Here is a 13,974-nt window from a genome sequence, read left to right on the forward strand (position 1 = left end):
AAGCTCAGGCTTGCTATATAAAAGCCCCAGCCATTCCAAATCAGAAAGTGATTTTAAAAATGTGACAATCTTTTAGAAAGGATTTAAGAACAGGTTATGTAAATAAGACCATAAGAACAGCCATAATGGGTCAGCCCAATGGTCTCACAGTCATTCCTCCTTCAGCTGGAGGTCACCAAGAGACAAGATGAAGTAATGACTTGTATTAGATCAACCTTGGTTGGAGGAAAGAACAAGGTTTCAAGCTACTACAGAAGAGCTCTTCTTCAAGCTGCACAGAGCTGAAAGCGTATCTTGACCAGAAGTCAGGGGGAAGGTGGCGTTTGCAGACTCTGGCTCACATAGGGGTATGACAGAGATTCACGACCTGCACGACCCATTTTGAGACTTCCCATTTCCTGTGGATCCAGACAGCAAAGCCACAGAGGAATCCAAGGAATGTACACGAGTACGTGATTTAATGTCTCTACTGTGCTGCACGTCACACAGCTTCTCAAAGGCTGAGGCAGGATAGAAATTGCACATGTAGTTTCTGGGGTGGCATCAGCAGTGGCTCAATACCAAGATTGACGGATGCCAGTGGAGTGAGCCCAGTTTCAAAGAAACTGTGCCTGTGAGTGGAGTAATCATTTTAGTTTCAGTTCATCCATGTAGGGTTTGCTGGGGCTGGTCCTACTCTAGGCTGGGGGGAACCGGGGGGTAAGGACTAGATGGCCTGAGGTCTGTTCCAACACTAACCTTTTAGGTTTCTGTGATTTTCGAGGCGTGGGCCGACCACACAGGGTGTAAATTCCTGACAACGAACCAGACCTTTGGGAGGAAAGCTGGGCATAAAGCTCCTCACAAGAAACGATCACAGGAACTTTTAACAAACTGTTCCGTTTCAGCTGCTGGCAAATCCATGGCAGCCGGCTGAGACTGAAAGGGGTTTCACACCCCGTCATCCTTTGTCATATCCAAGTCAGAGAAAAGGATACAGCCTGTTCCTCCATCTGGCCGAGGTGCTCAGCTGCCATCTGTGGGGGGGGGCTGACTAATTTCACTGTCTGCCAGAACTTGCCAAGCTGTGGGAAAGATTGAGTCTGATTTCAATAGATTATTCTTCCAGAAAACATTTTTCTCATGAATCCTGTGATTTGACCCCAGAGCTGAAGGATGTGGGTGTTCTTTCCTTGCAGACCTGGATTCAGTTTCCCAAGCAGATCCGAGACCTAGTCACATCCATTGGACACACAAGAAACAAACCAAAAATCAATAAATTCACTCTTTTACAGTCCACTGCTTAGGGAAACTTCTTCTCTCCCCTTCCAAAAAAACATTCCCAGTATTTTTCTTCACAAGAGCCCATGAGCTGCAGCGTCAAGATTGGACGTCCATGTCTCCATGCAGTTTTTCAAACAGACAGACACGTGCAAAGAGGCTGGATTGTTGATGGCATTCACAGTAGACACCTGATATGAAGCTTCACCCATCTCTGGGCTCAGTACTATAGATGACAGTTCTCTGTGCGCCATGCCAGGAGTCAGTCCATGGAACACAGAGAAACTTTCTTCACCGAGGCAGAAGACCAGCTTTGTGGCTCACCACAAACAGAGCCGCATTTGTGCAAAAAGCCCACATGATCAGCCATGATACCTTTGTAGGATATTGAGTGCTCCTTGTGCCTTCTCACCTTGGCAAAGCGGGAGATGAACGGAAGGGCTGTGAGAACTGCATCTTCCCACCTGGGCTTCACAGAAAGCCAAGAAGGGCGCATTAGTGCTCACATCATCAGCCCATTTCTGCAGACACTCCTGCGGCGTTTTCTCGATCTGCTGCTATTGCCTCAATCTCTCTTTTTGCGGTGTCTCTGGAGAGCAGTGTAGCTTTACGCTTCTTTGCCTGCATTCCCCAAGCGGTATCTTCGCTGTATCACCTGCGGCTGGCAAATCAGTCTCCAAATGAGAGAGACTTCTTGGTCTGTGCAACGTGGTAACGCACCTCGTATGGTGCCTCTTGAGCATTGTCCGAGAGAGACTTGACACAGGAAAGATGACAATGTGGGGTGACCTGACAGCACTATTTCAACGTGTTAAGGGCTGTTGTAAGGGCAGGGACCAATTGTTCTCATTGTCCTCTGAAGGCAGGACAAGTGATAATGTGGGCTTGCTCTGCCAGACGAGAGATTTGGATTAGATATTATGGAAAAAATTCTAACTCTCAGGGTAGCTAACTTCTGCATCTAACACCTACAGCAAAACCAAAATGAAGTAATTTAATCAGTTATTACATCAGTGAAGTAGTGACATTGTATCTGGTTTTCACAACAGACAATGTAGACTTTAAATTATTTCTCCAAATGCTCACAGCCTTCTGGGGATGGGGACGTTTCGGCCAGACGGGCCTAGGTACAGACAAACTAATGAAGCGGGCTGTTGTGCTGTGGTTAATGCCCTACAATGCGCGCAGGGAGCCTCTCTCAGTAATGGCGGCGGGGGGGGACAGGGACTGAGAAACATCCTTTTAAAAACCCCAGAAGCTGAGAGTCTCACGCAGTTAGTGCTCAAGTCATGGTGCACTTCGTTCAGCTTGGGTGATGAAAATGGAGTCGTCAGCTTCACTTCCTGGGTCTCAGGAACTCAGCATGAGGGCTGGGTGATCTGGCTGCAAGCACTGCAAGAAAACATTTCTTCCTTTACTCTTGTGATTTTAAAGCCAGCTCTTTCGGAGCCTTGTAAAGGCAATCTTGGCCCGTGGGCTTTGTACAAGTTAGTTATTTTCATCTTTAAACTCTGGGTCAAATCCATGTTGAGAGTTTCCCTTTAAGGAGCATGAGTCATGACAGAAAAACAACCAAATGTGGAGCCCACGGGAAGAGAATCACATTGGAAGTGAAAGCCAGGCCTGACTTTGTCTCCATAATTTGCCCCCCTACAGTGCAATTTCCTTAGGGAAACGCTCCCAGGCTGTGCCTGCTTCTTTGGGCCTTTTGTTGTATTTACATTGTTACATCCCCTTTTGTCCAGCTGCAGGAGCACATGGAGCAGTGGCTGCCCAGTAGGCTGCACACAGGAGGGGGCAAAACGTACCCAGACCGTGTCCAACATTGGCATTGTCCGTCGTATTTTGACTGCAGCAGTGCCGGGAGCCCCGTGCAGGGAGCAGGGCCACCTGGTGCTGTCCAAACATACGACAAAGCCATGGGCTCTGCTGCAAGGAGCTTTAAGCACACAGAATCAGGCTGTTGTAAGCCCGCTCCCTAGCCTCTTCCACGAGCGCAGCAGGAGCAGGCCGGCAGCACAGCGTGCAGGCTGCCCCCGGCACGTGCCTGCACTTTGGCCTGACAAGGGGATTCGTTCAAACGAGCGCATCCCTGGCTCTGCGCGACGACAGAGCCTCGTCCCAGGGCCTGTCCCTTCCCTCAGCAAGCCCTGTTGTACCAGTAGCGCACCTTTGGCCCCGCCCAACAAGGTAGGGTCAGGTTCTGGGGTGCAGGGTTTGGCTGGGTGCCACCACATTCTGCTCCAGGGCAGGGTAAGGAAGTTGTGCGTCAGTCAGGACAGGCCATTCTTGGGCTTTCAGTTCTTCAGCCTCCGCCCACCTTCAGACTGGCCGAGTTTGACGGCCGGCCCGCCGGCCTTTGGGTTCAGTAATCTCCCACTCCGCCCAGCTACACCTCAGCTCTCTTGTACCCCACACCCCCGCCCGTGGGCGGACGTAACAGCCTCTTTACTCACATATTAGTAAGACTATGAACATCGCCAAAAGTCAAACGAGCACAAGACCCACAATTCTACCCAGGCCTGAATGCGACACAGCTGCACTAAGGCTCCTAATACAGGGAACGATGGGGTTCCTCCTTTGCAGGGGCTGCAGCCTGTCCCCCCCAGATTCCAAGGCCAGAAGAGACCAATATGATCACATAGCCTGATGCCTGTCGGAGAACTGCTCCACAGCAGCACGCTGGGTGTGTTCTGACATCTTAAATTTACAAGCTGTCACTGGTGGAGAACCCGCCACGGCCATGGTAAATGTCCCAACGGTTAACTCCCCTCACTGTTGAAGTGTGCGCCTCGCTGGCTGCCTGCAACGCATCCGGGTTCAGCTTCACAGCAGGCATGTCCTCCGCTAGACGGAAGAATGCTCACTGGGTGTTCCCCAGGCAGGCATTTTCCATTAAATCGGGTCACCCCCCAACCCTCTCTCTGTTAAGCTGAACAGCAACAGACTCAAGGCGCCCCCTCCATGGGGCAGGTTTTCTAACTCTTCAGTGCTTCTTGCCAGGCTTCACTGGCCCTCCTCAAATTTACCAACACCCTTCTGGTTCCCTGTGCAGGTAGGTGGTTTAAACTGTGGACCCAACACAGCAGGAGGAGAACTTCTCTGCCCTAGTTCAGCTGCACCAGTTCACAGCCCAGGGTCGTCGTCTCCCTTTCAGGCACCGTACCACACTGGAACGATTACCCACCAGCTCCCAAAATCTTGCTCAGAGTCACTGCTTCCGGGAGCAAGAACCCCATTTGTAAATACAGCCTGCATGCTTTGTTCCTAGATATACACAGAGCTTAAATTCAGCCTCAGCACATTCTGGTAAATCTTTTCAAATCTGTGGGGCTGACGCCACGCTGCACCCTCGGGGACTGACGTATTCTCCTTGCGCAGGTAGAAGCTAAGACACACACAGACTCCGTCACTTGGCCAAGGCTATGCAGGAAGCCCAGAGTAGAGCTGGGAATTACCACACCCCTGAGGCTTCCCAGTCTGGCTCTGAGCAAAGGCCCACATGAGCCAGGAACCAGCAACATGCAAGTGCATCTCCATTACTTTCCAATTCTGCTATCTGGCCAGAAGAGCCAACAGCAGCCACCTCGGGCGCGAGTCAGACAGCTCCATATTGTACACAACGTTTATTTCAGAAAGGCACTCTGTCTCAGTGCGGGGGCGGGGCAGCGCCCACACTGCAGAGGTGCTGGACACCCATGCCAATGGCTGCCAGCCCTGAAGTCAGTGGCATTTGGTCTCTACCCTAGTCCAGTGGGATAAGCCCATACACCAGTGCTGGACGCATCTGGCCAGCCCTCTAAAGAGTTGTGCTCACTGGTCAGTTCATTACAAGCAGCACCACTGAAAGAGGTTCCATTGCTGTGAGGCAAGATCTGGAACAGAACCACATGAGACAGCTGAGAGGCCAAAGCCAGGCCCAAGCCAGTCAACTGCCAGGAGACTGCTAAGTCAGCTTTGCCCCACCACATTACTACATGCCTAGGGGTCAGGCCAGGCCAGGCCAAGGCAAGTCAACCCCGGCAGAGTTGAGCCACCCCTTTGCGTCCCATCACAATTCCTCCCCAGGAGTCCTCAGCTCTTGAGCACCAACCAGTGAGCTTGCAGGTTAGGCTGCTCTGTGCTGGGAGCCCCTTCTACCAAGAGGGCAGGCAGCCTGGGGCACATCCTGCCTTGCCACATTCACGGCGCAGTCAGCAAGCAAACAAGGGCAGTGCGACTCCGTGGGAGAGCCCTGGCACTGGTGTCAGTCCCAAAGCCTTGGTTCTGCAGACAAGCCTCAAGGCTGTGCCCATGTGTGCCCAAGTGACCAGGAACACCCTCGGGGTTACTGCAGGAAGCTGTCCAGTTTTGCCTGGCTGGGGCCAGAGAAGGAAGCTGATGCAGTTGCAGATGCTGGCCGGGAGACATTCCTCTTCCTGCTCTTTACCGCCAGTGGCCGGATCTCCAAAGGGTTTGTCTGATGGAAAACCACTCAGGGAAAACAAGCCTGAAAATGGGGAGCAGCGGCCCCTTGTACCAGCTCTGGGCTACGGTAACTTTTAAATCCAGGCAGGGTGGAAGGCTCAGGCCTGCTCAGAGAACGCGGCCACACAAGTGACAGTCCAAGATCTACCAGCCATTATGTAGCGCCCAAATGACTGCGAACCCCCTTCCACGAGAACAACGTGAGTCACACACAGGTGACCTGTGCCCAAGACTCAGAGCAGGGCGGCATTTGAGCCATACATTTACAGACTCATCAGCATCCGTCAGCCAACCCGCCTTTCTTCCTCTCTCTCCAGTGCCTGAAGGACAGAGCTGTGCAGGGGCTGTGACTTTAAGCAGACAGGTGGTCAGATGTCCTGCTCTCCCCTGGCCAGGCTGGGTGTGCAGTTTAACTTGGTGCACAGATCACAGAGTCATTAATAAACAGGCTGTTCTGTGGGCATACTGTTCATTTCAGCAAGTTCCTCCATGATCCTGCCTCAGAGTCCCAGCCCAGCCCCAAGAGCAGCCCCTGTGTTATTTCCGCTAGCTACAACTCACCCCAAATGAGAGGGAAGCAAAGCTGAGCACCCCTGCCCCCACCTCCACAGCGCAGATGGTAAGGAAGGATACAGGCTGTATGAACTTTGTTCGGCCTCCCAGGCCGTCATAGCCCATTCTCACCTGGAACAGAAGACAGGAGATCAAACACCCAGCAGGGTCTGCCTCTTCTCCGGCATGACACTGGGCACTTCACTCACGCTGGTCTCTCTCAGCGCAGGGGGGAAAAGGGGAAGTTCTGGGCCCCTAACAATGTAAACAAGGCTCTGGCCAAAGCAGACCAAAAAGAGCCAGAGTTCCAGGAAATGCTGAGCAACCAGCCTCTCAAAATCAGGGCCCTGAAGGTCTCCAAAAAGGGCCCCCAGTGTCACCTTTGAAGCACCTGGCCAGAGTCTGAGGGAAGCTCACAAAACAGACAGCACCGCCCTTAAAGAAAACAGGCCCCGGGACTCTGCGTGTGGACCTGGGAAACAAGGGGGAAAACACACAAGCCTCTGAGAGCTGGAGCCATGGGCTGGATGGGACCTCAGCAGAGGGCCATTCACATCACAGCATGTGGCTGGAGCTCAGGGGAAGAGAGGGGGCTCTAAAGGGAAGTCTCTCACTCACACAGGGAAAGACGCAGTCTGGTTTTCATTCACTCCCATTTGGAAGCTCCAGGGGACACAATGCTGGGGGCTGACCCCGACAAGCATCCACCTGCAGGAGCAGGGAGCAGTGGGCTGGCTCTCATCAGCTAGGGCTCATACTCACAGTTCCTGTGTTCTTGGGGGGCGCCATCAGGCTGCCTATGGGCGGCTTCCTGGAAAGAACCGAGTTCTTGAGGAACGCAGGGAACAGTTCTTCTAGAGGGTCATCCTCCAGCTCACCCGCCCAGTTCTGTGCCATGGAGACCAAAGGCAGCGCGTGAGTGGCTCTGCTCCCCGAATGTCCACTACAGAAACAGGCGGCTTAGGAACAACGACTCCAGCAGCCCACGATTTACCCTTTAAAGGGGGCCCACGAAACTGCAGCTAGTCCGCATCAGTGCATGTGGATTCTTGCTTTTAAGCCCAAAGCTTGGGAGCACGTGTTTGTTTCGTGCAGCAAGGAAGACCACCTCTCTGCAGAGGGATTGCCCCGGGACCTTGGGAGTTTCAGGCCATAGCCAGAGCACATGCACTGTAGAAATGCCCACCGACAGCCTGCAAGCAGCTGTGGTTAGAGCATGCCTAAGAGCCCTGTCTGCAGGCAAAGCACCCTGGAGCACAGCCTGCAGCGCAAAGGTCAGAGGGGAAGGTTGGGCAGCCACCCTGCAGGGACACGCCCCAGATCAAGAGAAGCAGGGAAGGCAATAGAGCAGAGCCCAGAACTGGTTGTGTTACCTCCACAGTCTCCTTCAGCACTTTTCTTGCTAGGTTGGTGACAGGAGGCCTGTAAGAGACCAGATAAGTGAGTCAGACACCTCGGAGCTGCGGGGGCATTGCACCAGAGGCTTGCAGCCACTAGCAGAAGGTCTGTAGGGCAGAGGAGCAGCTAGTGGGAAGGCCAGAAAAAGAGCCGTGTCCCACAGGGCAATGAATCAGATGGGAAGAGCTCCTGGTACTCAGCAGGACTGTGAGCATCAGAGGGGCTCATGCCCGGTCCCGCTCGGGCTGACAAAGGAGAACTCACGGCTTTTTGTCCAGCTTGGCTTTTTTTGCAGGAGTTGTGACCCATCTGTGAGGTTGATGCTCAGGGGTCTCAACGTCAAAGGTGGCATCCAGGTCGACCTTGTCACCATCAGCCGGGCGGCGGAGCTTTGGGCTCAGCAGCTCCACAGGAGCAGGGCTGCAAGACCATTTCAGGCAGGTCAGTCATCACCATCAAGCTATTCACAGTCTGCCCAACAGACACGAGGGGCTGTGGGGCTCCAAGCCAGGCTGTCTAGCGGGAGCAGGGGTTGTACACATAAACAACTTGCCAATGGTGCCGAAGGCTCTTGCTCAGCCTGGGGACCCCAGTGCACAAACACAGCAATGGAAGTCCTGGCTGACATGGCATTTACTGGGCCATGGCACTGCACACACTCAGGTAAGCGTCTTCCCTCCAGTGCCAGTCGGCTTGGCAGAAAGCCACTGAGTGTTAAAATGGAAGATCTGATGAAAGTCAAAATTATTAAAATTTTTTAGCCACTGAAGTCTTCACTTTTTCAGGAAATTATTGGGGTAGGGTAGATTGAGATAACTTAATGACAACAGATGCAGAGATTCAAGGTGGTGAAGATTCATAACAGTTAATGCACAAAATGCACATCACATCAAAATCTACCTGGTAAACAGCCTTACGTCAAACTCGTTATTCTCCAGCAAGCTTTTTCTTTGCCCAGCTGTAAACTACCCTGTGTGGCAATACCCGGCCCTCGGTTTGTGGGTGTACCACAAAATGGATGTTTGTCGACATTTACCGATGGAAACCAAACCCTTTCAAAGCCTGAACTGGAGGCACTTGGGTCTGAACTGGTATTTACACCAAGGCTCTTTCCACCCAGAAGGTCTGAGCCTCCAAGCTACTCTGGAGCCTTGCTGCTCAATCTAGATCCCCCACCCCAGCCACCCAGACGTACAGTGCACCGAGTCCATGAATGGAGGACGGAAGACACTGTAAGCACAAAGGAGTTTAGCAACATCACATCACGTGTGAACCTAATACACAAGCTAGACAGCTGGGAACTCCTGTCCACCACAGCCTTGCAGTTCGGCCTTCTTAACCAGAGCCCCACACTGGCAATTCTAACAAATCCAGAGTAAATAAAACAAGCAATCCTGTGGCACTTTAAAGATTAACAAAATAATTTATTAGATGATGAGATCCACTTCTTCAAATCTGGAATAAGTGCTGAAAATGACCTGGCATGACAAATTGCTCACAGACAGGTTTGTGTGTCCGCGAGTCAGTGAGCATTTCAATGGAGTAGGCCATAGCATTAAAGAGCTGAGAATCTGCACCCTACAAAAAAGAAAGACATTTACCCTAGAGGACAAAGAGAAACATCTGAACTGGAAATTATTCTCAAATTCGACACTTTACGCCTTGGCCTTAACAGAGACAGCAACTACCTTACACCCTACAAACACAGCTTCCCCACCTTTGATGTTTGTAGTGCTCTCAGGCAAGGCACGTAACAAACACGTGCAGTAAGTAATCACCTTCCTATTCTTCATCCCCTGCTCCTAGCAGACGTCAGTTTTTGTTTAATTTTTTTTTTTTGTTTTGTTTTCTGTCTCTCCATTATATATTCATCACGCCAGTTCATTTCCAGCACTAACTCCAGATCTGAAGTGGGTCTCCCCCACGAAAGCTCATCACCTAATACATTATTTTGTTAGTCCTTAAAGGGCTACAGGACGGCTTTTCTGTTTTGTGAAGACACAGACTAACACGGGTATGGCTCTGTGACTAAATCCAGAGTAGTTATGACACTTCTCTGCCATTGGGTTACAGTACAGCCCAGGCCGGGAGCAAACCTGGAGCTTTACTCACTAACTACCCCTTCTGTTGGTTCCCTCAGAGCTTTCCAAATCACACCAAGCCCCAGAGAACACCTGCCTCCGGATACCGACAAGCCCTGTTCTCCCACCAAAGCAGCACAAGAGCAAGGGGAAGAAAAAGATGCAAAAATAAAAATCAAAACCAAGTTCTTTGAGCCGGTTCTGCATATTTGCACTCACGGGGACTGCACTGCCTCCAAGCAGTGTCAACAACAGTTCTCACACACCACCCAACACACTAAAGGTAAGGTGGTAAGAGGGGCAGAGTCCTCAGGACCTCCGTCCCTTCCACTGCAAAGCCAGAGACAGAGCGCGCAGGGGCTCGGACAAAGAGGGGAAGGTGAGCACCCAGAGCCATCTCCAGGGATGCCGGTTACCAGTAATGAAAGTCCATTTCTTCAGGGGGGCTCAGCATAGTCCCACCAATGGGACAGACTCAGGAGCAGTGTTCAAACTCACCGGGAGGCAGGAGCAGAGCCCTGCCTGCCCAGAGACTGAAGCACTGCTCTATCAATCCAGCACCTGCTCTCCAGACCACGTCCCTCCCCTGTGCCTGCAGACAGTGTGCGCTGAAGCCCAGCATAGAGCACTGCAGGTTGCAATGACTGGCACCTGCCTGTGGCCAGTGAAGGGAGAACCCACCGCTCTTGGGGAACCTGATCACACTGAAGGGGGTACGGGAACTGTGGCTAGGGTGTTGGTTTTTGCAGATACAAACGAACACAGCTACTCCTCTCATACTTGTTGCTAGGCTGTAGCAGTCAGCAACGCACTGTCTAACCCAAGTTTTCCAAACCTGGGGTGCACGCACCTCTGGGGGGTCAGGAAGAAATGCCAGGGTGGGGGGGAGGGGACTGTGTTGCCTTGTTGTGTCCCCTCCCCACCCCCACATCATTCTCACCCACCCCAAGAAAGAGCTGGCCTTTCCTTCCAGCTCTCATTCCCTGCCATTTTAAGTGGACGACCCAGCACAGCCGCTATAAAAAGCGGGCAGCTGGTGAAGACCCACATGGAGCTAGCTGCCTCCTGCAAAGGTGAGTGAGTGTGGGTTATGGGGGAGGGGAAGGAGAAGGATGGGGTTAGATGGGGGCTGGGGGAGGGGAAGGGCTCAGGCAGGCAGTTCGCGGGGCTCTGGTGGCGTGGGGCTTGGGCCGGTGGCTGGCTGGCCGGCCCTGGCAGCATGGGGCTCATGCACACAGCTTGGATGGGCAGCTGGGCAACTAGCCCCAGCAGCATGGGGCTTGTGAGGCTGGCCCCAGCAGCACAGGTCTCATGCAGCTAGTGGGTGGGCGGGCAGGCAGGCGGCTGGCCCGCTCAGTTGGTTCGGGCAACACAGGGCTTGGGCGAGTGGGCAGGTGGCTGGAGTGAAGCTCAGGTGGCCAGCCAGCTGGGGCTGCACCAGGCTCCTGCAAGGGGCCAAGAAAAGCTATTTGTGCTTATTTTTAACAACATTTTAATATCGAGTTTGTGTGTTTATTTTAAAATTACGAATTGAATTTTTTGTTAAAAGGATGATAGTAAGGAAGAGGTGGGGGGTGAGGGTTTCTCAAAAACTAAAGGGGGGCACGATGCCAAAAAGTTTGGGAACCACCAATGTAATCAGTGTGAAGAATGGGGGGCGGGGGGGCGGGAGAACCACATAGCCCAGGGGTTGTTTAGCATATGCCACAAACAAATCTAGGCGAGTTAGGACAATTTTTAGTTCTAGGCAGTAGGCGAGAGCCTGTCTGGCACGCAACGCGTGTAGGATGATTCCCCCTCATTAGAGCACAGTTTGCTGGGGGAGGGGGGGCAAATTACTTGTCTGGCTGACATGAAAATCAGCAAGAGAACATCGGTGAGGTAACAGCCCCTCTTGGACGAACTTCTCTTCGCAAGCTCGTCTGACCTGAAGAAAGCTCATCTCTCCCGCCAATCACATAGGTCTACAGACCATATTACCTCACCTGACTTGTCTCCCTAATAGCCTGATGCCAACCCCACTACAACACTGGAAACGAGATGCCTCTTTCGGGAAGGGCCTGCAATCAAGTCAGAGACTAACCTTCGTCCCTCTGACGAAGTGAAAGGATTCACTCTCTCCCCGCTAGCTGAAGCGAGATCAGTAACAAAAGCCATTTTGATAGATAAAATGCAAGAAACAGCACTCAGCCGAGGGCCAACATCCTAAGAATGAACAGGCTACACCGAGCCACAGGTCTCCGCATTCTTCCTCTGGGAGCCCTCAAAGCCGAGCACGTGGCCATCTGACACATGTGCCCCCAGAGCCTTGACTGAGGAAGCTGCAGGAACCCAATCTCACCCCCAACGGTCTGCCTCAGTCACCGGAAGCCAGAGGCACCAAAGCCAGCTTTTTAGACCCCGGATCTGAGGAGTGAGGGGACCCAGAGGGCCAAGCACCAAGAGCTGCCTTGTCCAGGAGGCACTACAAACAAATCTTCCTGTCCTTGAGAGCTCTGGGAGTGAAGGCCTCTCAAATCAATCATCCAGAAGGCAGGCACCCTTCTCCCAGGCATCGCACATGCTCGTTAGGGACCAGGGAGCTACCTGGATGGAACTGCACCTCCTAAACCGGGTTTGGCAACCCGTGGCTCTCTCAGGAGTTATTTGCGGCTCCCTGCTCCGACGCCACTGACTAGTACCACTGAACTGAATTGGTTTAACGGCCAGCAGGATGGTGGGAGGAATCCAGACATTAAACCAATTCAATTTAGTTCCATTATTTCTGCGGTGGCAGGGCAGGGAGGTGCCTGCGCTGCAGGGGTGGGGGAGCTAAGCCAAGCCCCCAGGAGAGCTGGGGGAGGGGCAGCTGACCCTGCCCTGGCTGGAGCCACGCTTCCCCACTGAGAAGGAAGAGGTGGCAGCAGCGGCTGTGGAGGAGCAGGGGAAGTGCATGGAGCTGACCGAGTGGTACCACCGGCCACTGGACAAGCCCATGTGCCAGTGCAATGGGCACCTGCTGTTTGACTGTACGAGACTTTCATGGCAAGGAGCCGCCCCGCGGACAGCTGGAGGAGCTCGCTGGCTGAGGCGGGTGGGTTTGCAGGATGGAGGATAAAGCTTAGGGACGGGGGAGGATTTGAGGGCACAGATGGGTAAAGCCTGGAGATGGGGTGTGGGTCTGTGGCCCAAGGAGGGGGCGGGGTAAAGCCTGGTAAGGGCAATGGGCGGCCTGGAGGGTTGATGAGAACATTGCTCCTTCCTGCTTAAGAAGCAAAATCTCCAGGCACAGCCTTTTCCTTGTCCTCATTTGCTCTCCCATCCAGGGGTGAACGTAACCAAGTTTCTAACTGGTACAAATCGCTGTGTGCGCGCTGTCCTTAGAACAGGGGTTACAAAAAGCACAGCTGGATGTTATTTATTAAGGACTGTCTCATATTCCCATGCACTGAGGCTCCTGAAGTATTGATTTTGTAACTGAATTGGAAAAAAATGTCTCTTCTCGCTATTTTAGTTGCAGACCCATCCTAAACCCCAGCCTGCTCTGCTTCTTCGACTCCAGCAGAACCGTGACACACGGACTACAGTGCAGACCTAGCACTGGCCCCCAGAAAGCAAACCACTCGGACTCCAAAGAGCCCAGCCAGATTCCCATCCATCCAGGCCAAACTGGAAGGTAGTGAGGGGACAAGGCTGTGCCCCCTGTGCAGCCTCGCCATGGGGTGTCAGTGCCACTAAGGGGTTGGGCAGGATGTGGGAGTGCCCTCGCTGGCGCTGCTGGGAGGAGGTGCCAATGCCAGGCACCACAGCGAGCACACTGACCGTAAATGTGCGTGTGCACGGCAACCGGTAGGGAGCAGAGACTGAAGTTCCCCACTGCCTGCCCCACTGTTCCGCTGCTTCCCACACCCCAGCTTTTTGTTCCTAGGCAGGCTCTCTGCAGACAAGATCCCTTCCCCACCCTAGCCTGCAGAGCACCTAGCGCGCCTCCCCCTGCGTTTTCCTCCAACCTTTCAAAGACCAGCCGGCTGAGCGTCTCGCTGGTTACAGACGGCACCTTTAGGGTCTCCTGCAGGATTCCAATCTTCTTCTTCAAACTCTGAAAACACAGCACAGGAGGAAATGGGAACCCTGTGCAAGAGAAGGTTGGGATGGGGTTCAGGGGTCCCCCTGCACTGCACCCCGTCCGCTGGCAGGAGAGACTCTCACTCAGCAGGTACAACAGCAGGTTTATTAG

General features: G+C 53.0%; 1 protein-coding gene across 2 annotated transcripts in view; it reads right to left on the reverse strand.

The window, feature by feature from the left end:
• Nucleotides 1–404: 404 nt before the first annotated feature.
• Nucleotides 405–13,974, reverse strand: part of TRAIP (TRAF interacting protein) — a 35,186-nt gene continuing 21,616 nt past the window's right edge. Inside the window, exons 10-15 of one of the 2 annotated variants that reach the window (XM_075005078.1) lie at nt 13,748–13,836; nt 7,942–8,097; nt 7,653–7,701; nt 7,042–7,167; nt 6,289–6,411; nt 405–2,652 (exon numbers count right to left, since the gene is read on the reverse strand). In XM_075005078.1, coding sequence (XP_074861179.1) covers nt 2,611–2,652; nt 6,289–6,411; nt 7,042–7,167; nt 7,653–7,701; nt 7,942–8,097; nt 13,748–13,836 — 585 coding nt within the window. In that variant the 3' untranslated portion in view covers nt 405–2,610. Of the gene's footprint in view, nt 2,653–5,440; nt 5,720–6,288; nt 6,412–7,041; nt 7,168–7,652; nt 7,702–7,941; nt 8,098–13,747; nt 13,837–13,974 lie in introns of those variants that run through there. The other variant, XM_075005077.1, reaches the window with a different exon arrangement.

The sequence above is a fragment of the Carettochelys insculpta genome, chromosome 11 (genome assembly GCF_033958435.1).
Source record: "Carettochelys insculpta isolate YL-2023 chromosome 11, ASM3395843v1, whole genome shotgun sequence".
Classification (NCBI taxonomy): domain Eukaryota; kingdom Metazoa; phylum Chordata; order Testudines; family Carettochelyidae; genus Carettochelys; species Carettochelys insculpta.